The 25,509-nt window shown below is 39.8% G+C and overlaps 1 protein-coding gene across 1 annotated transcript in view; it reads right to left on the bottom strand.

Annotated features, from left to right (window-relative positions):
- LOC306845617 (BMP/retinoic acid-inducible neural-specific protein 3-like) overlaps window positions 1–25,509 on the bottom strand; it is a gene marked incomplete at both ends in the record, with an annotated part of 68,763 nt that overhangs the window by 20,319 nt on the left and 22,935 nt on the right. The window contains one exon of the mRNA XM_079378522.1: window positions 23,950–24,186. Within this exon, the coding sequence (XP_079234648.1) occupies window positions 23,950–24,186 (237 nt within the window). The remainder of the gene's footprint in view (window positions 1–23,949; window positions 24,187–25,509) is intronic.

Below are 25,509 nucleotides of genomic sequence, written 5' to 3'. Positions count from 1 at the left end.
TAACCTCTCCTCCTCCATCATCACCCTGACCTCAGTCCGTTAAGTTAGATAACCTCTCCTCCTCCATCATCACCCTGAACACCGGCGTGCCACAGGGCTGCGTACTGAGCCCTCTCCTGTACTCCCTCTTCACCCATGACTGTGTTCCTGTTTATGGCTCCAACACCATAATCAAATTTGCAGATGACACCACGGTGGTAGGTCTGATCAAGGATGACGATGAATCAGCCTACGGGATGAGGTGCAGCACCTGGCTGTGTGGTGTGCCACCAACAATCTAGAACTAAACACCCAGAAGACAAAGGAGATCATTGTGGACTTCAGGCGGACTAGGAGTCATGCACACACACCCATCTACATCAACGGAGCTGTAGTGGAGCGTGTGTCGAGTTTCAAGTTCCTTGGCATCCACATCTCTGATGACCTCACCTGGTCCCATAACACCTCCACTCTGGTCAAAAAGGCACAGCAGCGCCTTTACTTCTTAAGGAGCCTTAAGAAAGTTCACCTGAATCCCAGGATCCTTGTGGAATTCTACCGCTGTACCATTGAGAGCATACTCACGAACTGCATCTCGGTATGGTACAGCAATTGCTCCGCATCTGACCGCAAAGCACTCCAGCGGGTGGTGAAAACTGCTCAACGGATCACCGGCACCCAGTTAACTTCCATTGAGAACATTTATCATAAGCGCTGTCTGGGCAGGGCAAGAAACATCATCAAGGATGCCTCTCACCCTAACCATGGACTTTTCACCCTCCTTCCATCCGGCAGGCGTTACAGGTGCCTACGCTCTCGCACTAGTAGGCTCAGGAAGAGCTTCTTCCCCGAAGCTGTGACACTTCTGAACGCCACACCACCAATCTAACCTGCACCTGCTTATTACTGCACTGGTCACAGTACTTTACACACATGCATTTGCACTACTCATATTTTGCACAGACTGCACATTGTTAAAGTTATTACAATATAAACTGTCTAAAGTTGTTACTGTACAAAGCACAGTAAACTATTTCTATAAAATATTGCACTACTGTTATTTTGCATAGAATACATTGTTCTATCAATACTTGCACACACTCATCCAGCTGTATTTATTTATTACCACTGTTCTCACGTCTCTGCTGTTCATAATGTGTATATATAATCCCACATTGCTCTGTTCATAATGTACATACAATCCCTACATTGCATTCCTATTTATATTCTGTATATACTCTGCTCAATACTGTATATAGCAATTCCACTGTACATTCTGTAAATCATATCTTCATTTACTCAGCACTTATATGTATATAAAACACTATATTTTTGCACTTCTGGTTAGATGCTAACTGCATTTCATTAGCTCTGTACTTGTACTCTGCATAATGACAATAAAGTTGAATCTAATCTAATCTAATCTAATCTAATCTAATCTAATCTAATCTAATAAGTAGCCGTTGACTGAGTAACTCTGACATGCAAGAAAAGCCTATACTTCTCACCAACCATTAACCTGTCAATCTTTTCCCACTACTGCTGGAGTTCCTTTTGATTTTGAGGAATTTATATAACATGCATCAAAGCCTATTCTCCAGAGATGAATGAATTTATTGATTGTGCCTCTCCAATGACTGTCTCAACCAACTTTATGGTAATTAGAGCAATTAATCTGGACATGGCTGATTCTTACAACAACACAGCTACTGTTCGCAGGGTTGAAATGCTTTCAAAACAGCTGCACATGCTTTTGAAATGTAAATGGAATTGAGATTTGACTATGGGAAGGTATCACACATGCAATATGTGATATTATGTCATGTTATCATAATTTTCATATTTACCAGTGGTTGGACACTATGATATAGAGTATGGTCTATTTTTACTGCTCAATAACCTACTACAATAGCACAGATTTATTTCAACTTTTGTGTTTGATTTATTGTATTAATACTCTACAAACTCAGTAGCCAATTCTACTAGACTTTGCACTTTGTTGTTCCAGTTCTCAAGTAACATTTTCTGTCGCAAAAACATGTTTTGTGTGAATGGCCCCTTATGCTACCTGTTAACTTTTGCACATGGCATGGCAAGTTGAAAAAAAAAAAAACATTCCTGACTGTACACTTTACTTATACGTCAGTATAGAATATCTGGCTTTCAATGCATTATTTTAGGAAATGTTTCATTGTTGCAATTTGCTAGGCTATTGATATATGAACTGTTTCCCTATTTTACCCAAAATAAATTTTGCAGTGAGTATACTTGCAGAAATCTTGCAGCAAACTTTTTTTTTAATGTGTGGGTGCAATTTTTCAGATAATTTTAATTTAGGTAATTAAGTTACAATGTAATTAGTGCAGCTTTATGGACAAAAATATGATCTGCTACTTTATCAAAAAAAAAAAGTCTCTTTGTATTAAGATATTGGAGGACATATGGATCCTAAAAGAGTAGATATTTAGAGCAGAATATTGGATTTCTTCAAAGATAAGAATCATTTATGTCCTCCATTTATTTCAGGATAATTCAGTCTAAGACAGCAGTGCTCCTGGTCAGAATATCTGCATCAGTTCCGTGGACTGTCGTCTAAACTGTGTGGTGAATAGTGCCACAGAATAGTAATGTCTTTTCATAGCTCTATATATGTGTGTGTGTGTGTGTGTGTGTGTGGTCCCTCCAAATGACATTATTTAGAGGTGCTCAGTGGGTGATCTCAGCAAGAAATATGACCTGAATTGAAGCCCATCTCACCCTACTTGAATTACCCCCTGTGGATTTGATCCTTTTTCCTTTACACGAGCACATAGATCAGGCCACATACAAGATGAACTGCCATTGTCTCTCACATTTGTCAGGAGAAGGAGAACTGGGAAGTTCTCGGACTACCTACAAGCCTAAGTGGCAGGCAGTCAGAAAGTGACACTTCTAATACCGTCGCTGATGACAATGACAGCATTTTTTCTCCAAGCCGAAAACTCATTTTGCACGCACCGCACAAATCTATCCTCATTTTGCCTGGGCCACCTGCCAGATTTAATGACAGCTGCTTATCAAGACAGAAAATATATGCAGTTGTGCAGAACGTCTCGGTTACGCATGTAACCCTCGTTCCCTGAAGGAGGGAATGGAGACGTCACGTCGGTGACTGACAAATTGGGATCTGGCTTAGAGAGACCAATCCACTTCGAGTGTAACTAAACGAGCCAATGCACATTGGCATGTGATTATTGCATCCAGCTGCCGCTGATCACAGCGTGAGTATAAGTAGGTAGCAGGTGCAGCACATATTCAGGTTTTCGCTGAGGAGCCGAGTTGGTGACCTGACCGCTCAGCAGTGGTACAGCAGCCGTGGCGACGGGATGTGACGTCTCCATTCCCTCCTTCAGGGAACAAGGGTTACATACGTAACCGAGACGTTCCCTATCAGTCGGTCACTCCGAGTCACGTCGGTGACCGACAAATTGGGATCCCTACCAAAGGGCCACGGATACTGCCCCTTCCAGTGTCCTGTGGAAGCCTCCTGCACCCCTATTTTTTGGCGCAGGTCAGGGCTTAGCACAGAAGACCAGTTACTGTTGTTATAGCACTACCCACACAGTAAGACTGGATAACACTGGGAAAACGTACCCGTTCCACTTGGAAACGGATGCTGCGGAAGCCCACCCTTCCCGAAGGAGGTTCAGAAGCACTTACGCATATGAACAACCATTTAGGTGCATATGGAAGATTAGAGGAGATTGTAGCCTCTTGGCAGAACATCTGCCGGGGAAGCACGGGCTCTAAGGCTATACTGTGGACTTCACACATATGGGATCCAATTAGGTCTCACATATGGAACCCAGCCCTCTACCGGTTCTCATGGATTCATAGAGTGAGGGCCTGGCATCAGATGCTCCGCCACGTCTCACTGCCGAGGGAATGGAAGAGCTCGACAGGGTTTACAGTACAGACTCTCTGGAGCAGTTTTAGCAAGCCGACACAAAACCGGAGCCTCTCAGTGCTTCTACCCATTTGAGGTGAGAACACAGGAGGAAACCGGTTCCACACGAAGGCTATAGAACCTAGCGAACGTGCTAGGGGTCGCCTAGCCCGCAGCTCTACAAATATCTGCCAGCGAGGTGCCACGAGCCAACACCCAGGAAGATGCAACACTTCTAGTAGAGTGGGCTCTCAACCTGAACGGACAGGGCACACCCTGTGCCTGATAAGCCAGGGTGATGGCGTCCACTATCCAGTGGGCCATCCTCTGCTTGGAGACGGCATTCCCCTTCTGCCGGCCTCCGTGACAGATAAAGAGCTGGTCTGAGGTCCTGAAGCTTTGCGTCCTGTCAACGTAGCATCTCAATGCTCGATGGGACAAAGCAAAGCTAGGGCTGGGTCTGCCTCCTCTGAGGGCAGCGCTTGCAGGCTCACCACCTGGTCCCTGAAGAGAGTAGTGGGAACCTTGGGCACATAGCCAGGCTGGGGCCTCAGGATTACCTGGGAGTCAGCCGGCCCAAACTCTAGGCATGAATCGTCAACCGAAAATGCGTGCAGGTCCCCTACCCTCTTGATGGAGGCCAGTGCAAGCAGGAGCAGAGTATTCATTGAAAGAAACTTCAGCTCAACTGTCTGCAAAGGCTCAAATGGGCCCTGCTGTAGTGCTCTGAGCACTAGAGACAGGTCCCAAGAGGGTATAGAGGGGGGCCGTGGAGGATTTAACCTTCTTGCCCCCCTAAGGAACCTGATGACCAAGTCATGCTTACCCAACGACTTCCCTTCCATGCGGTCATGGTTGGCAGCAATCACAACCATGTAGACTTTAAGGGTGGAGGGAGACAGCCTTCGCTCCAACCCCTGCTGCAAAAAGGACAGCACAACTCTGATCGGGCACTTCCGGGGGTCTTCTCGGTGAGAGGAACACCACTCGACGAACAGGTTCCACTTCAAGGCGTAAGCATGTCTCGTAGACAGCGCTCTCACCGAAGTGATGGTGTCAACTACCTTTTGGGGTAGGTTACCTAGAACCTCCACGTCCGGTCCAGGGACCAGACATGAAGTTTCCAGAGGTCTGGACAGGGGTGCCATAAGGTGCCCCGTCTCTGAGTCAGTAGATCCTTCCTCAGAGGAATCTGCCAAGGAGGGACTGTCACGAGGAGCATCAGTTCTGGGAACCAAGTCCGAGTGGGCCAGCATGGTGCCACGAACAGGAACTGCTCCTCGCCCTCCCTGATCTTGCACATTGTCTGTGCGAGAAGGCTCACTGGGGGGAACGCATACTTGCGAAGGCCCCGCGGCCAACTGTGTGCCAGTGCATCCGTGCTGAGTGTTCCCTCGGTCAGGGAGTAAAACAACTGGCAATGAGAGGTCTCTAGAGATGCAAACAGGTCTACCTGAGCGGGTGCGAAATGTCTCCAAATCAGCTGGACCGTCTGGGGATGGAGTCTCCACTCTGGGCAGCACAGCTCGTGACAGCTCGTTGGCTGCCCGGTTGAGCAAGCCCGGAATGTGAATGGTATGAAGCGACCTCAGATGCTTCTGACTCCAGAGGAGGAGGTGGCAGGCGAGTTGCGACATGCGACAGGAGCGTAGACCACCTTGTCGTTTGATGTACGCAACGGTCGCTGTGTTGTCCGTGCGGACCAGTATGTGCTTGCCTCGTAAGCACCTCCTGAGACAGGCGTACTGCTAGCAACTCTGGGCAATTGATGTGCCAGCGCAGTTGGGGGCCCGTCCAAACCCCCGACACTGCAAGCCCGTTGAACGTGGCACCCCAGCCGGTGGTGGAGGCATCCGTGTAAACCACAGCATGCCTGGAGACCTGTTCCAGGGGCACCCCCACCTGAATAAACGAGAGGTCGGACCACGGGGTGAGGGTTCAGCGGTAGGCCAGTGTGACTTGGACCCGGCGAGTGCCGCATTGCCATGCCCACCTCGGGACTCAGCCATGGAGCCATGCTGTCTGATTGACCGAATCCAACTCCATACCGAGAAAAGAGATCCTCTGCGTCGGGGAGAGTTTGCTCTTTTCCCAGTTGACCCGAAGGCCCAACTGGCTGAGGTGTGAGAGCACCAAGTCCCTGTGTTCGCACAACTGGTCCTGAGACTGAGCCAGTATGAGCCAGTATGAGCCAGTCGTCGAGGTAGTTGAGAAGGCAAACGACCTGTTCTCTCATGGGAACAAGGGCTGCTTCTGCCACTTTCGTGAAGATACGGGGCGACAGGGACAGCCCAAAGGGCAGGACCTTGTACTGAGATGCCCGTCCCTCAAACGCAAACCGCAGGAATGACCAATCTTGGATCTGCGCATCTTGAACCGGGCCCTTCACAAGCTTCCATTCAAGATGCTCACGCAGAAATGCATCTTCGGGTGCATCCATCCCAGAGATTGGTTTGCAGCGATCGACCTGAAGGACGCATACTTCCATGTGTCGATCCTTCCTTGCCACAGGCCATGTAGATGTCGATCCTTCCTTGCCACAGCAGCACAACCAAATCTTCTTCCCCAGAAAACTCCGGCTCACCCTCCAATGCAGTGATTGACATCTGGTCGTCAGGAGGAGCGCCAAGGAAACTGCTGGTGCGCCCCTTGTAGAGGGCCCAGCACGTTCCACTGGCAGCTCAACTGGTTTCGGAGCGCAAGAGGAGCGATGGTCCCTCGAGGGTTGGTTCCCTGGAGGGTTTGCCACCACTATAATCCTCAGACCACCCATACCACCGCCTGAAGTAGTCCTCATCTGTTCTCAGCTTTAGCCAGAACGAGAACCAGATCGAGGCAGAGGCAACAGGGCTCTGCCCCTTTGTCGAGGTATCAGAGACTGGCCCGCAACTCCAAGATGATCATCTTCCCACCATGAGAAGATGCCTCATCCACAAACGCCACCTCAGCATGCTTACTGGCCAGGCACGAGAGGCAGTGATCATGACTATCACCTGGCGCCAGTTAATGACCTCATCCAGAAACACGTTGTCTGTAGCAAGACCCAACTCGTCTTTACAAAGACGTAACGTTGAGTTTGCCAGATGCAACGTCGTCTTTAAAAAGACGCATCCGTGAATGCTCTTTTGGAAAAAGCTCTTTTAGCGTACTGAAGCGCTCAGGGGAGATGGTTGCCTGCAACACAAACAGGGGGTAGTGCAACCTGATTTGTGCAATCCACTCGACACAGGAAGATCCACCGCCGCTGAAGCGCCGTACCACCAGCAGGAGAGTCTTCCAAAGAGCGTGCTCAACTCGATGAACTTACTCGTCAGCAGAAATCAGGAGCAGAACGATGTAACCGCTCGGCTCCGACGCGAAAAGCTGAATATGTGCTGCACCTGCTGCCTACTTATACTCACGCTGTTATCAGCGGCAGCTGGATGCAATAATCGCATGCAATGTGCATTGGCTCGTTTAGTTACACTCGAAGTGGATTGGTCTCTCTAAGCGAGATCCCAATTCGTCGATCACCGACGTGACTCGGAGTGACCAATTGATAGGGAACAAGGTTTCTCAGCAGTCAGTGGGAGTGTCGCTATGTGATAAAGCTTCTTCATAGTAGTCTGTACCTATATGCCTGTCTAATTGTGAGTAGGTTTGTTTACTATAATATTTAAAGTTTAAAGTGCTACTAACTAATTTATTGTTGTTTTATTATTGCAATTGATTTTTTTTTTCATAAAGACACAAGGGTCTGAAATCAGAACTATTGTGGCATTTCTATGTTGAAAGGGATTGTTTCTCTTATTGCTACACATTCTGTTATAATAATACTGTTTATTAATGGCAAAACTAAGTGTAACATTTTAGCTGTATTTATGTTATTCTGATGCTAACATTATACAATCATTAAAAAATCATTAAAGTCAGCATGAAATAAAAAAAAAATCTGTTTTCTAAATGCATATTATTGATCTTATTTTGAAGGATTCATCTGTGCGTGTTTATCTTTCTGACCTCAAAATCAAAATGAAAACTCAATCTTCTTAGATGTATGCCACAATGCAGAAGAAAAGATCTGACACTACATCCGTTTCATCAAAACTTTAAATGTATGTTAAAATGTAAATAAAACTACAAATACAAATATACAACTTTGTACATCATGTACAGAGTAGGGTTACTAAAATGACAAAAACAACAAAATTACTTAAAACAGAAAATATAAAAACTGATTCAAAATATTAATAAAGACGAATAGTATTTCAATTATACTAAAACAACACTGCACTGTAAAAAAATATAGGCAACTATTTGCGTCAGCTTTTTGAGTATTTTGAACTCCTTTTATTCTTGTTTGTTCTATTAGACTTTACATGTTTCCAACTTGAACTCTTAAGTAATGGCAACTCATTTTAAAACTATGGTTTTAAGTTCATCAAACATAAAGCTTCTTGTTTTTAAAGTAATATATTTACCAGTTTTTCCATGGCACAGAGTTATATATTTGACCTTTAATTTTCATTTTACTGAAATTTGAAGATACATTTAGATGTGGGAGAAATTATAAAACAATTAGCTGAATGACATTTTGGCTTGACTTTAGCTTTTGGCTAGTAGGTTTAAGTCCATAGCTATATAATTTAATACATAATATTACAACTAACTAGCTAAATAAATAAATGTGTATGAAAGAAAACTGAACTCATCAAGCTATTTTCAGGAAAATGGAGTCTTAAGGAAATGGGGAAAAGTGAAGCCTGGAGAAATTCTAAAACAGTTATCACTTTGGTTAGCTTTTGGCTTGGTTTAAGCCTACTAGCTATATAAAATAATAATAAAAAATAAATAAATACCTGTTTCAGAAGGAAATATATTTGAAAAAAACCTGCACTCATCAGGCTATTTCAAGAAAAAAAAAATGTTGAGGAAACAGAGGGAAAAACAAAGCCCTTTGGTTATTCAAGAGCACCAGTTTATTCAGTACATGGAAAAAAATAGTTCTTTGTGCAACTTAAAAAGGTTCTCCTATGGCCTTGGGTGTGTGTATAAGTCTGCTTACGCTCTGCAAATAAGTGTGAATGGGTGTCGAGATGTTGTCAGTGTGTTATGGAGCTGTCCTACATGACTAGGAACTGACTGCACGCCCACAGAGGCCTTTGGAAACATCTACAGCGTCCAACATTGGACCTTGCTGAAGAGGATGTCCCTAAGCCGGGACCTATCTGTCAGTCTGGGCCCAATGGGAACCACAGTGAGACAGAAGGTCAGTAGAGCTCCTGACAGGAGCTTCAAACAATGCCTTTCTCTAGAAACCATCTGCCTGACTGTGCTCTGCACTGTCCATCCTCTTCCCTTGCTCAACAACAACTTCCTGACAGCAACTTCCTGAAGTTTCTAGAAACCCTTTTCAAAAGTTTCTGGACTTTTCTAAGATGCACAGGAGTGACTGTTCCCTAAAGCCACTCGTTGAGTGTCTGTTCTATAAGGGAGGACAAAGAAAACTCTCTCTCTCTCTCTCTCTCTCTCTCTCTTTCTCTTTCTCTCTCTGTCTGTGTGCAGTGCGCATGCATCGGGTGAGTGTGGAGCGTGGATGGAGAGTGTTTGATTGAAGTGCGAGGTACGAGTGATTTATTAATTTTTTTCCTCCTTTTCTGTCCTTGGTAATTTTGTTAGTAGTTGCGTTGTGTCTTTTGGTAATAGTAGTGAGAGGGAAGTTTTTTTTTTTTAGGATTTACGCTCCCAGTCTGTGTACTGGGAGCATGGCGGTTCCAAGTGTGAGAAGTTTCGATTTTCTAATGAGGCATCATGGAATAAAAGTGGATACTACTGCGAGTGTAGAGCAGTGCACTATAGCGGTAGGTGCAGTAGTTGGTAATGAAAATCTTTTATCGGTGTCACGGATGAATAATGCTGTCGTTTTGTTTGTTAGGACGGCTGAGTTAGCGAACTTGCTAACAGAGAGTAGTATTGAGATTGATGGCATATTTATTTCAGTGAGCCCTCTTTCTACTCCTAAGAAGGTAACGTTATCTATGGGGTGGCGATGGCGCAGTAGATAAGACACATGCCTTTGGTGTGAGAGACCCGGGTTCGAATCCACTGTGAGACACCAATGTGTCCCTGAGCAAGACACTTAACCCCCTAGTTGCTCCAGAGGCGTGCGACCTCTGACATATATAGCAATTGTAAGTCGCTTTGGATAAAAGCGTCAGCTAAATGAATAAATGTAAATGTATCTAACGTACCACCGTTAATCAAGAATGAGACTCTAGGTATGGAAAATTGATTTCTCCCTTAAAGATGATTCCGATTGGAGTTAAGTCTGCTCAGTTAAAACATGTAATGTCTTTCAGGCATTTTACATACATAGTTCTGAAGGATAACGTTGATGAACTTGATCTGACTCTTAATTTCCATCATGTTTACATTTACATTTACATTTATTCATTTAGCTGACGCTTTTATCCAAAGCGAATTACAATTGCTATAGGTCAGAGGTCGCACGCCTCTGGAGCAACTAGGGGGTTAAGTGTCTTGCTCAGGGACACATTGGTGTCTCACAGTGGATTCGAACCCAGGTCTCTCACACCAAAGGCATGTGTCTTATCCACTGCGCCATCACCACCCCCTCACCATGTTGATGTTAATTATGTCATTTATGCCACGACAAATATAATGAAATGTTATGGTTGCGGAGAAAATGGTCATCTCGTCCGTGAGTGTCCAAAGAAAGTAAATGAAAGGAATGGATTTATTGTTGTCACTGAAAATGTGCAAAAATGATGTTGCAGTGGTTGCTGCTGAGATGCCGGGTCCAAGTACGGCACTTGTTGCTCCGGAAAATCCGATGGAAAGTTCAGAAGAAATTGGAAAAGATGAAATTGCTGCAAGTGAGAATGAAGAAGTTAGAATCTCCTCTGGAGTAGAACAGATAGCGGAAGAATTAGGTGAGTCAGATAATAGTAATGGTGAAAAGGAGGAAATGGTAATTGAAGAAGAAAATCCTGAGGTTGAGGTTCCAGTGTTGAGTGATGATGGATGTTGTTTTAAAACTCCACAAAAAAGGAAGTTGGTGGAATGTCATAAACAAGGTAAAAGAAAAGATGGTTTTGGTTTAAGTCAGACGGACACGGATAGTGAAAGCGATGTTTCAGAGTGCAGTTTTGGTGCTAGTCTGCCTCTGGGTGGTTTTCCCAGTCGAATTTACACTGTTGATGACATTAAGTCTTTTTTGAAAACAACGAAGAATCTGAGGTATGTAGGATATCAGAGACTGAATCAGACAATTTTAAGATGCAGCATAACATTGAAACCTGAGGAGCTGGAATGCAGAGAGGCCTTAAGGAACAGGACGTCATAAATCTAGTTGGAAGCAAGCAAATCCCAACTAGCAAGCCTCTGTCACCAAACAACTTGCAACACTGAAGAAAAAGAAACACTTATTGATAATTCCAATTCAAGAAGGAGACTGTCAAATTTGTTGCAAGTAATCAAGACTGATGTTCACACGTAAACCTGTGATAGAAAATCATTAGCTACAGACTCTTTCGGGCGTGTCTCCACATAGAAGACAGACCAAACCAACATTCCTTCTCTAAAGAACATAAATTCGTTCTCCTTAGAACTATACAAAACTTTCTTCTCCATATGCACATAAAATCATCCTAAAAGTACATTTTTATGTTGTACCCACATATCATGTTTTAATCAAATAATATGTATGTCTTTTTAATCATTATTGAATAGCTCGAGCCTTAAAGATAAGTATTGCATATTTAGTATGTATGAGCTTGAAAATCCATGATGTGAATGTTTCTTCCAATCAGTTCTTTGTCAAGTGCATCATAGTCTTATTATGAAATCATGTTCAGAAAGGTATGCTTTGCCAAAGCCTGTAAAATTCGGACCATGTGACTGATAACAAGCTGATTTATGATGTAAAGAACACACCCTAGCTAAGCAAGGACAGTTTCTGATTGGTCAAGACCTCCAGATGGGATGTGTCCAGAAGCGAGTTTAAAACTCTTGTCCGCTTTCTCCTCCCTCTCTTACCTTTTACGCTCTCTCTGACTCTCGTCCCTCTCACCGCGTGCTGCCCTTTGAGCATGCCCTGGCCCACGTGCCATAATGAGAAAGAAAACAACTTAGTCTCGTTACATCATTTTATTTGTATTATTTTACTTCAGTTTCTTTTCTTTCCGTGGAGTTTCGTGTGTTAATGTAAGTTTGTAAGTCCAGCTCCGACCCGCTTCAAACTTCAACCAGAAAGAACTCCGCATCCTCAGCCAACGCCCAAAAGACGTCACTTCAAAGACTACTGAACTTCCAGCCAATCAGACACTTCGGGGAACCCCCCCTGTCTGCAACGAGGACACAACCCCTTTACACAGGCAAAACAAGCAACACACCTCCAGATTCTAACAGGTTCTAATTGGTGTATTTAATATAAATTTTAGCCTCATTGAGAAACTCAAAGCGAGGGTTAAATAAGTGATTGATGGTTGTTCAGGTCTATGCAATAGCACATATTGCTGTGAACTTGGGATTTCACATTTCCATTCTCTTAAACTCATCCTTTCCTCACTTTCTCTCTTTCTGCAACGTGTGAATGTGTGAATGCTTGTGTTCATGTGTTAGATTAGTTTATGTCTTAGGTTTATATAAATAAAATCTGATTTATATTTTAAAAGAGAATTATCTTGTGTTTTCTGCTCACAAGTTAATGCCTTAATCTGTCGATTTCGTTACTGTGCTATTTAATAGTGTTTTCACTATATTTGGGATTTTAATATCCAGTACAGAGTTTGTCATACGGCTCGTTCAGTGAATCGCCGTAACACTGATTCTGTTCAAATCCCTATAAAATCATAAATGATTCCCTTTGAGCTAAATTAAACTATTTGTTTAAATTACGTATTAATATTATAATAATAAAACCCCTACATTTTTTCATTGGTGGAGGTTAATATTATATGTAATAACCTTACAGGTAGGTGAAAACAGAAGATTACTTTCCAGACATAATTGCAGTTCATTGAAAAAATAAAGACGTTCAGAAGTGAAAATTGTTTCACTGACCAGGAGGTGTACCGTTTGAAGAACATTCTTGCGAAGTTAAAGTCAGAGGAATTTAAAGAAAACAGCTAAAATGGGTAGTTTGGTACATCTTTTTTCTTTTATTTGTCTTTTTTGCTTTTCTCCTTTATTTTCTATGGGGGAAATAAGCTTTGCTTCTTTAAATATAAATGGAGCGAGAGACATTAGGAAGAGAGTTCAAGCATTTGAATTGATGAAATATAAGAATATTGATGTGTTGTTTCTGCAAGAAACTCATAGTGATGTAGAAAATACTGCAGATTGGATTAGAGAATTTAATGGTTTGGCAATGTTAAGTAATTATACCTCGTTAAGTGGTGGTGGTGCTGTGTTATTTTCAAGGAATTTTATTCCACATTCTTACAAAGTTGAAGTTATTAAAGGAAGATTGTTGAAGATCAATGCATTTTTTTGAAAACAGCTCTTTTGTATTTGTTTGTTTATGCCCCAACTAATGCTTTAGATAGAATGATTTTTTTAAACACTTTGGATAAAGTTTTGAGTGAATGTAACAATGATGATTTTTTTATACTAGGAGGAGATTTTAATTGTACTGAAAGTGGTATGGACAGGAATCATGTCGAACCTCACATGCAATCAAGGAAGAGGTTATTTCAACTAATGAAATCGAATATCATTACTGATGTCTGGAGGAATTTTCATGGCACACAGAGACAATATACTTGGGCTCATGCTCATGATAATCAAAAAAAATAATCAGAAGGCAATGTCATGAAAAATGTTAAGAAGAAAAATAATTTATTAGCTGAGTTGCTGGGTTTGACTACACAAGGTGCTATAATTAGATCTCAGTATCAAAGTGTTGAGTTAATGGATGCTCCTTCAAAAAAAAATCAATCTGGAGAAAAAGAATGGCCAGAAAAAACTTATCCATGCCTTGCGATCTGAAAACTGAGTTTTATTGACTAGTCCTGTAGATGTCAGGAAAAGAGCTGTACAGTTTTATAATGATTTATATAAAAGTGAAATTTTAGAAGTAAAAGATGATCATTTTTTTTATTTTTCCCACTGATAGCTGATGATGTTAATAAGGAAATTAGTAAAACATTAAGTTTAGAAGAAATTGAAGAGGCATTGAAGATGATGGAAAGTGGTAAAACACCCGGAATAGATGGTATAACGGTTGAATTTTATAAAGCCTTTTGGTCAGAGGTAGGCCCAGAATTAGTAGCAATTTTTAACGAGAGTCTGAAAAATGAACTTTTGCCATGTAGCTGCCGAAGGGCAGTTATAATGTTGTTACCAAAAAAGGTGATCTTAATGAGATTGGTAACTGGAGGCCTGTAAGCCTGTTGTGCAATGATTATAAATTGCTCTCTAAAGCTCTTGCAATTAGATTAGGTAAAGCTATGGAACATGTGATTCATCCTGATCAATCTTATTGTGTGCCAGGCAGGAGAGTTTCTGATAATATTTCTTTTATTAGAGATATTCTAGATGGTGGTAAACTTTTTGATTTAGATTTTGGGCTAATATCGATTGACCAAGAGAAGGCTTTTGATAGAGTCGAGCATTTATATTTATGGAGCGTTATGAAAGCCTTTGGTTTTGATTCTGGTTTTATTTCTTTCACATCATCAGCATTCTCGTTTGGCTCTGTTCGAAGGCAGTCGCATTTTTCTACCCTCCCTATCCTGAACTTCCCTGCTTGCTCTCTCGTATTGTCTTGTCCTTCTTAAGAGACTCTCGCTGCACTATTTTACAAAACCGAAATTATGGATCTGATCAACTGGTCTCTTAACGCAATTGACACCATCTTCTCGACTAGAAGATCGGGATCTGGAGAACCGGAATGTCCTGCTGGGACGTTTGCTGCTGGCTACACGATGGACGCATGGGAGAGATGGCGGGTCGTGTGTCTGGCGGCTCTCTCTGTGGAGGACATTGAAGACATCTTCTTATTCGGAACCATGATAACTGGGTTTCTGCTGTTTGGATTAGGTGTTGCCCTAAACTATCGGAAAATTAAGGAGACGGGATTGGCTATCCAAAACCTCTCAAGGCTGCCCGTCATGATTGAGGCTGTTGGCAGAGCGGTCGGCTCTGAAACAGAGACGATTAACCGCAATATGGATTCGATCACGGCTAAGCTCTCGGCTTTGGAAAGGAAAATTGATGGACAAGGAGATCAGAATGGACAATGAGAATAGCTGTGAAACCAGAAGACAGCTGTTCGCCCAAAGACAAAACAATCTTATCTCTTTCCGGCTTCCCAAAACAGAACGGCTTGGCAAGGCCGCTCTGGAATCAACTCTCCTGTGAATACTGCAGGGAGACGCTCTTTCTTCCCTCCCCCATCAAACACCTTGTTATTGTCGGGCGCTTGGGCTCTGGCCAAGGTCGTTTCCATGGCAATTGCTATGTCGCACCACAACCTGAGAACTGAGACAACTGGTTTGGAGTACTGGCGCAACGGATTTCAAGGCATACAAACTCACACGAACTTACACATACACACACTCATACACCTCCCTACCCCCATCCCACGCCTTCGGCGCTTCATCCCGTCAGTTGATAACGGGTCTGTGTTCGCGCTGTAATGGCTGCAGGCCGGATGGCTGTTTCGTATGAACTGGATTACTATGCAAGTTATGTTCCTGTGTTGACTGTGCTCTATGCTGAGGTTTTTGTCTGTTCTCACACTGCACTCTCGTTCAGGAGCGTAGTGTGAGGACTATTTTTTTCTCCTCTCTTTCCTCATGTTGTGCTGTATTCTTCTTCTTTATTGCATTTTGTTGCCTTGTACCTACATGTGCAATGACAATAAATTGAATCCAATCCAATCCAATTTCAATGATAAAACCTTATATAGTGAAGTTGAGTGTTTTAAAAATTAATGGTGACTTATGTTCTCCTTTTAGAGTTTATAGGGGTGTCAGACAAGATTGTGCACTGTCGGGAATGCTATATTCCCTAACATTAGAACCCTTGTTAAATAAAATAAGATCTGATGTGCGTGGATTACATATACCCAATTGCAGTCACAGTTTTAAGTTATCAGCTTATGCTGATGATGTGATCGTTTTAAAATTGACATGAATATTGACAAAAGTTTAGTAGCTGTTTTCTATAAACTTTTAAATCTAGGAGTTTAATTGATTTCTATTATCATAAATCAATACATGATCTTGTAATGTTTGAAACTATTTGGTGTTTAAATGGGATTCTTTGTGAAGTAGTGGAAGAAGAGCTGGGTTTTTCTTTTCTGTTGAGGGAATTTAGGTTTGTATAAAATGGATGGTTTTTCTGGGGATTTTTGTATGCACATTTTACTGTAATAAAATGAAGTTTGAAATCTCAAAAAATCTCTCTCTCTCTCTCTCTCTATCTCTGTGTGTGTGTGCAACAAATGGTGATGTGTTAGTTAAGTTGTGCAGCCCTGAGCAGTGCAAAGAATCCATAGTGAATGTATGAATGTAATCACAGGGATTGAAGAATTTTGAGCTTTAGGAATATCACAAAACAAGTGTTATCTATGGAAGCCCATTTCCACCAAAATGAAAAACAAAAAAAGGAAAAAGGAAATTGCAACTTTCTAGAAAATAATTGAGTTTATATCTCTATAGCTTGCAATTTTCTCAGAGTTAATTCTGAGTTTACATCTCCCAGCTCTGATTTTTATTTTCCACCACAGAATAAAAAAAGTAATTGTGACTTTTATCTCACAATTCAGACTTTTTTATTGCAATTGCAAGTTTATATCTCATAATTTAGTCTTTTCATCTTGCAATTCTTAACTTTTTTCTCAGAACTGTGCATTTGTATCTTGCAATTCTACTTTTATATCTCGCAATGTCTGAATTGTAAGATAAAAAGTCACAGTTACCTTTTTTATTTTTATTTTTTTCCTGCGGCAGAAATAAGCAATCAGAAGTTATCATATATTAATAATAAAAGATTATTATTATTAGTTTTAACCATAATGAAGAGGAGAAATCAAAACCTTTGTCTGCAAAAACTATTCAGAAATCTTTCCAGATCAGAAAAATTTGATGTGCACACATCTCATACATCTCATAAATAATAAACAAATTATTATTATTATTTTATTTTTCCAAAACGTTTAGAAGTAGCTATATTTGCATTTATTTTGCAAGTCAAAATAAATGGATTTTATTTATTTATTTTTTATTTATATGCATTATTTTTAGGTAAAAATTAGAAAAATTGAAATGGCATTTTGATGATAAAAATAATTAACCTGCTCTTCTGCTTAAAAAATGGCTTGACATCTTAAACATCCCATTAGAATCTGAACTGTTAAACATACTTAGTTAATAGGCAACTGCACAACATAAGAGAAGGACATGCTATGCATAATTCATTTTCTAAATCCGCCGCAATTATTCCCCCAAGCAACATGCAAATATTAAATAAGAAACTGGCATTTTCGCCGTTTGTGAATATGCGATAGGTCGACCTACGCTGAGTTGTTTATTGGCTTCTTTAGGGAAAGTGAAGCACTTGTGGGATTTGGTGGAGAGAAGTATCATGTTTATGACAGTAGTGCAGTTTTGTGTAATCCCTTCTTAGACTAACCAGTGCTGTTGCTGGGCAAATCCATTCGTTCTGCTAGCTGATTCAACCCGAAGTGAATGGACTCCTAAAATCTTGCACATGCCGGAGAACTCGGCATACACCAGTCTTTAATCCTAATAACAGCATCCACCACATGTGCCATGCTAATCTACGTTTGATTTACTCAGTTTATGAGGTAATGAGAAGCATGGTGAAGCCATTTACAACCTGTATTAAGTTAATCAAATGCCAAATGGGAGATGTGTTTATTAATTGCACTACATTTGATGTGCAATACATACAGTAATTAATCAAACAGTTTGAAGCAAATCTTAATTTTCTCTTAAGGAAGGCCTTGTAGGAAATGTAGAAAGCATGTTTAAATGTCGAATCTTTGTGAGACTGAAGGATATATCAGAATATGTGTGCAGAGTGTAATCCTCTTTTATACAACCCTTAGTGCCTGGTAAGTGGGTGTCATTTATTGAAGCAAAAAATCAATTCACTGGAAAAAAGACCGTAATTTGTTGTTTATTGCTATCTGTCACATTCAAACTGCAAAAGCGCCTTATCTGAGTGCAGGCGCTGGGAGCTTTAGCAACTAATTGAGCCCATAAATGGACAAAACCCCAATGAAAATTTCCATTGACAGACTCTGATGAGGATAAAAATGTTGCCAGGTTGATTGTTGGTGGTACCATGTATCAAATAAGACCATGGAACTTCGAGCCAGTTTCTAATTAACATAATGGAAGAGTTCAGCTAATCAAGTGAGTTGAAAGATGAGAAACACAGGAGTTTTATACTGCCAGACCTCTTAACTTTAAAATACTGGATTTACTGGTGTAAACATGATCAATCATGGAATGTTTAACCTTTTGTTCCAACTAAAATGCTTATGTGAATGCTTAATACTACTAAAATAATACTGGAAATATATATATATATATATATATATATATATATATATATATATATATATATATATATATATATATATATATATATATGCTGTCAAATGATTAATCGCAATTACTGTGTGTGCAATTAGTGTGTAATGTGTATTTTTATTATGTATATATAAATACACACACATGCATGTATATATTTACGAAAAATATGTTTATATATTAAAAATATTTATATACAATATAAATTATATAAATGTATACATGAAAATACATGTAAATATTTTCAAAACATACTGTATATCAATGTATTTATACATACATGATAAATATACACAGTACACATACATATATTATGTAAACAAAAACTTATCGCAACTAATAATTTGACAGCACTAATATAATACTCATAATTCATTTAAATCATAAATAAAAATGGGCAGAAATGCTTTTTTTAAAACAAATAAAATAAAACAATCCAAATCAAACAACAACAATCCAACCAATTTCTAATTAACTAAATTTGACTCCCAAGGGCAAGTGAAATACATTCACAAGCTCCCATTCACTTTATTGCCTCTTGTCTGATTTGCTACAAACTGCTCATTCATAATTCTGTCTCCATCCTGCAAACACTTCACACTTCTTCTCACATACATCACCAATCAATATTATTTTCCTTTATTCTGTACCTTTACACAACTGTCATCAGTTCTTTCTTGACACTGTATCAAATGCCTTTTTGTTAACAAAATGTGAATTCTTTCACAAAAATACCCAAAAATATAATTGCACCTCAAGGTGTATTTAAGTGTGTAGTGTTGTCAAAATGTACAGTACACATGACATTTCTTCAGAACTTACTTGAAAACACCATTAAAGCATAGAAATATAGACAAATATATTATTTGTAGCTTGATGCTAAAGGCTAGACCAGCATAAGAGTTCCCCATTTAAAGCACTTTAGTCTTATAAAAACACCCGTGAAGACTAACAACAGTCAGCCAGAAGTTCTGTTCATCTTTGAGTACAAAATGCCCTACTGTCCATATATGTTAATGGTAGGGGGGATATCCTAGTATGGAATCATATGATGCTTATCGCTCTTCTTTTCTGGCAGGAACAGCTTAAGTACAGCCTGTAGCTGTGTGTATGGCTGTTTGTTTGTTCAAGACATAGGCTAATCAATATTGTCAATCAGATGCTGTTCGACATGCAGAAAAACAGAATGATAATGACAGCAAACATCATTAACTTAAGTGAAGGGAAGGAAAGGAAGGTAATAATCTGCAATATGCATTCACTTATATGGCTTTACTGGTAACACTTTCGTAGGGACCAATTCTCACTATTAACTGGTTGCTTATTAGCATATAGTGAGTGAGTGAAGTGACATACTGCCAAGTATGGTGACCCATACTCGGAATTCGTGCTCTGCATTTAACCCATCCAACGTGCACACACACACAGCAGCGAACACTCACACACCGTGAACACACACCCGGAGCAGTGGGCAGCCATTTATGATGCGGCCCCACCTACAATCCCGGCCCGAGACTCGAACCCGCAACCTTTGGATTACGAGTCCAACTCTCTAACCGTTAGCCCACGACTTCCCCATATTGGCTGTTTATTAGTAGCTATACTTACAAAGCACATATTCTGCATAACCATATTCTACATCCCTATACCCAATCTACCTTACTAACTGAAAATAAGTAGAAAATCAGGAGTTTTTAGAAGAAATTAAGTCGTAGTTAATGGTTTTGAACCCTTTGAACCCTTTTAACCCTTTGAACACATTCGCAATCACAAAAAAATTAATTAGCTGAAAATGAATTGACACTGTGCTTGTTCAATTTTATTATGTTATGCAAGACAAAAAAAGATTTTTGAGGTTAAGTCATTCATGTAAATGAATCACATAATGCTAAACTGTGAGTAATGCAAACCACTGGGAGACCACAGATGAGTGTTATTAGCTGTAGTGCATTATTAGAAAGTCAGTATAAAACATGTTCAATATAAAGTATTCTTCAAATTGTAATTCCAATAGTATTTTTGTGCCGTGAATGCGGGGGTCGAAACATTTATGACGAAACCAAATGCACTACACCATCTCATGCTAACATTCATTGAATAGAAAGACCGTAACCTTGAAGCATCAAAAGGACGGGACTATAGGAAAGATGCATCCTCACTAGGATGTGTCCTTCCGTTTGAGAAGCACCCAATGATTAGCTCTATTGAACTGAAAAGGCAATGAATAGGAGCTGATTCCCTTTGATGGAGCCAATACCATCCTTTGGAATCGATTCTCGATTCCTAACGTGCCAGGATGGATTCTTTTTGGAAACAATTCCCAGCCCTAACAGTGCACATGTGCATCATAAATGAGCATTTGCACTCTAAATGCACATCTGGTCAGCATAATTTAATGGTATATGCTCTAGAATTAGGATTAATTCTCTAAAGTGTGTTATGTAAACAGAATAATCTATCAATATTTATTGAAATGCACATCTAAATATGGATTACTGGAACGCTTGACATTAGTAATTTACCAGAGTGAACAAGTTTGTACCGTCCAGCTTTGCTTTGGCATGTTTTGATGCATACGCCAGACTCAAATTGATATATTAGTGTCACTGAATGATATTTATCATAAAACACTGGTTAGATCTTGAAGCGGAAGTCTTATACCTTTTTATTTATGGCAGTCGAATTTGCAATATATGTACAAATAGACCTCGGACTGTGCATGGGGATCATTCTGCACCAAACAGGGGTGGTGCTACAAGCATTTTGTGCCTTAGAAAGCCGTCAAGTAGGAGATAATGGTTGAGGAAAGGTCAATGTGTGGTGCTTTCGAACAAAGTTGAACTAAGTGTACTGAGGCGCAGATTGTGAGGGAAGATGATTTCACATCCCTGAAGTATCTCTGTTTGTATTGGTGTGTGGGTGTGATTGTGTTTATCTGTCCTTTTTGAGATGCACAGTGTAGGAGGCTGTAAGACCAAAGAAGGTTATTGTTTTGTTTTGCTTTTGTTTTTGTTTTTTGTCAATTACTAGTTTTGCAAGTACTGTTTTTTTTTTTGTTCAGATGCTCTTTATTCCATGTCATTCACCTGTTTAAGAAGTTGATTGGATTATATTTTGCCTTGTTGAATATGAATGCATATTGTATATGTATTTATATCTTGCAAACACAAGATATGAAGTCACAAATCTTAGAAAAAAGTTTGAATTGTGAGATAAAAATATATGTTTTATATTGTTTTGTTCTGTGGTGGAAATAAGCTTCCATAGCTTTTAGCCAAAACATCTGTGATTTTTTTTTAAATTTATATTTATTTCCCTTATGAATTTAATAAACATATTAAAAAGGACATTGTTTGTACAGACCTTTAAAAAAGAAAAAAAAAGAAAAAAGAAAAATTCACAAAAATTTAATTTTAAGGATATTTTATTAAAATAATTATAAAAAAGTTGGTTCTGATTCAGAGAAAATAAAAGTTCTAGCGTTACTTGTTTGTAGATACCACATGGTTCGATATTTTGTTATGAAATTCATACATTTTAAGTGTGATTTAAGTGTCTAAATACTTTTTGGAGCCACTATGTATATAGTACAAACTTGATATAATGGTGCCTGACCTAAAGGATAAACTAAAATGCTTTATGTTTTTTGTTTTGGTGCAGGTTTTTTTTTTTTTTTTCAGACATTTTTAATATTGTTTATCAGAATCATGCATGACAAATCAGTTTTCCATTCTAAATCTGAACGAATGTTCTCTCTCTGCTTTCTGGCCTCCTGACAAAAGGGGCAGGTTTCTGTGAGGCTGAATAAATAAAACCCTTATGCTGTAGCTATATGCTATGGTCAAAGAGCCCTTTTCCCAAGCCCAGCACTTCACCTGCTGAAAGGAGATATGCGTTCTTATGAGTGCAGCGCCACAGTTAAAGGGCTTTCATTAATGCTCCATCACTGAGCAGGAGAAGCTTTTCGAGCCAGCTAGGGTTTATCTCGCTGATTGAATCATTCTTTGAATGTGGAAACGCTCAGCAAGGAGAAAAACCTGAGGTGCCATCTTTCCATGCTTCTTCCTCTTCAGCTCTCTTTACCTTGGTTTTGCTTTCCCTTTCTCTCTCACACACACCACCATTTTTCAAACTGAAGATTTTATCAGTCTGGTTTTCTCGCAACCAGAGCAATAAAACAGACAAACCCTCCCCTCGTCGGTTTAGATTTCTACTCCAAGGTGCAAATGTATCACAGTCAGTGAAGTTTAAAGAACTCAGAATTAAACCCCACACGTGGGGCCCATTTATCAAAGCAGCCTACGTTTGTTATTGACTTGTATGCCCTTGCAGTTCTTTTCAAAGTTTTCAGAAACAAATGGACCAGTCACACAAACCAGAGAACACATTTATAAAGTTAAAATTATAAAAAAAAAAAAATGTTTTTGAAAGCTGTCTCTTAAGTGATCCTTCACAAATCATTCTAATATGCTAGATTTGGTGCTCTAGAAACATTTCTTATTTTTATGTTATGTGGATTTTTTTCAAAAGTTTTTTTTTAATAAATTTTTTTAATTATAAATGTCTTTACTGTCACTTTTGTTGAATTTAATCATTTAATGTGACCTTGCCGACTGTTATGTTTCTTAATTATAACATATATACATATATTAATAATATAAATTCCATATTTTGCATTTAAATAACATTCAAACCATTTGAGTAATTGAATAAATGGGTAATGCATGGCTAAAAATGGCTTTTAGTGTCCAAATACTTATTTTCTTTAATGGAACCCACTGACTGCTTTTCTGATTGAAACTCAGAGAAATGAATATTATTAATTAATAACACTAACTTTTTAATATATTTACTCTGTATGAGTTGTTATTTTTCTTGAACTTAACATTTATCAGATGGTTTACATCCAAAGCAGCATAGAGTACACTAATTGCAGAGACAATCCCCTTGGTGTACTTTAGGGTTAAGTGCTTTGCCTATGGACACAATGTTAACAGAGTGCGATTGTTTTCTCATTAATGCTCCCATTTCCTCGGACACCTGGGATTGTACCTCCAGCCCTTGTGTTTGCAGAACATATCCTTAACTGTTACACCACTGCCCATTTCTACTGCATTACCCTGTGCATTATCAATGTAAGTGTGATTAAAAGACACTTTGCTGGAGCTGTGGCGCAGTGGTTGTCCATCAAAGTTATGTCTGTGCTTTTTCAGTTGCGTTCAGTTTCAGGTCATAGTATATTTATGCGCAAAGTGCATCTGCTTACACTGAAGTGAACTCAGAAACCCTGCAAGAAAGAGCTGCTGAGGGACTATGACAGTATATCAATCATTTGTCACCACCAGTGAGATTTACCTGTCATTTTAAACCTGAGAAGTTCCACTCTCCCATTTAATCCAGTGTGTGGAAAGGTGTCATAACCCCAGAGATTATACAGAAGATTTTAACACTTTCGTGGCCATTGGATTAACCTACCTGTGTCCATGAAGTCATCGTTGAGGTTGGTCCAGGTCTCTTTGCTCTTACGCAGACTCTCCTCCATGGCTTTGATGTCTGCAAAGGGGCAGTTACAATCAGGGAACTTTGCGGAGCAGCGGCACCAGCAGTCATTGTTGCGGCACAGTAGCTCGCCCTCTGAATTACACGCCACGTAACTGAGGGCCGCCTCCACAAAACGATTCCGCAGAAACTCAGGAAGCACATCCTGTAGACCTGTGCGTGTGGGAAGAGAGAGAAAAATCTCTTTACTGTCATGTTAGACTCTGTGAACTAAACTGAAATCTGATTCCAAGACCAGATAAGATATTTTGTAAGCTACATAGCACTGTTTTTCTGCTGCTAGGTTGGTAAACAAGTTCATAATGGTGTTTGGATGTGCTAAAGTTTCATATGTTTGGCCAACATCTCAAATCACCAATAGGTCTGAGATTCCCGTATAGACACTTGAATAAAATCAATTTTTGAGTCATATGACACCATTATGAACCCACCCATCATCTGCCCTCTGGATATCCTCTCTTCTCTCAGCACTCTGTCTGTCTCTCTACCCACTTAACTCTCAAAGTAATATGTTTTCTATTTTAAGTCTCCATTTAGAACAATACAGTAATGCAGTGGCATGACGTGGACCTCTGAAATGACAAGGGAAAGTGGAATTATTGTGTGGTAAATTGGTAATTTCCACTTCCATTTGATATTTTTTACTTTACCTCACACTATCAAGCCTTCTCTCTCTCTTTTTGTGAATCTGTATTTTGCCTTTGGCTTTTTATTGATTTATTTCTGAATTTATAATATATACACCGAAAGTTCAGAATTGGTTAGATTTTGTATTTTGGTAACTGTTTTGTATTCTAATATATTTTGAAATGTAATTTATTCCTGTGAGGGCAAAGATGAATGAACAAGCAAATAATACTATAATATTTTTGTATGTTTATATTACTTTTCATTAAAACTACCAGCAACATCAACATCATATAATATTCCTGTATATTTACAGATATACCATTAGTCGACAGATCTACTTCAGGTATCATGATGGTCAAGTACATCTTTAATCTTTAATTTAGCTGATTTCATAACAGACTCACTAAACAGTTCATCATTTCAAAGTTCAAGCTGCATTTTAAGTGCAGGTGCATTTTAATTAAGACTTGACTTTAGGTGGTGAACCAGATGTGAACATGATACTGTATGTGTGGGTATTATCACATTCAGGGTTTTTTTATTTTATTTTTATCTGTCTAAAAAAACTTTCAAAACCTCTGCTTCCCCAGACTGTCAAAACACCGCTGCAATAAAGACACATTACTATTGTTTCACAGTCCTGATTTGGCTTGGCAATACAGGACAGGCTGAGTTGGGAAACAGATAGCGTTTAAAGTGGGTCAGAGAGGCAGGCAGCCTGACTGCTCTAACGGCATCAGTGATGGGAGTCCTATTTGGGATGGTGAGGTCTGCTATGTCAGCGCAGTAATGGGGTAATGGGATGAATAAAGACCAACAATCTTCATGGCAAGGTCATTCGGCCGT

This window comes from Barbus barbus (genome assembly GCF_936440315.1).
Source record: "Barbus barbus genome assembly, chromosome: 26".
In the NCBI taxonomy this organism is placed as follows: domain Eukaryota; kingdom Metazoa; phylum Chordata; class Actinopteri; order Cypriniformes; family Cyprinidae; genus Barbus; species Barbus barbus.
This window is presented reverse-complemented; position numbering and strand designations above follow the sequence as displayed.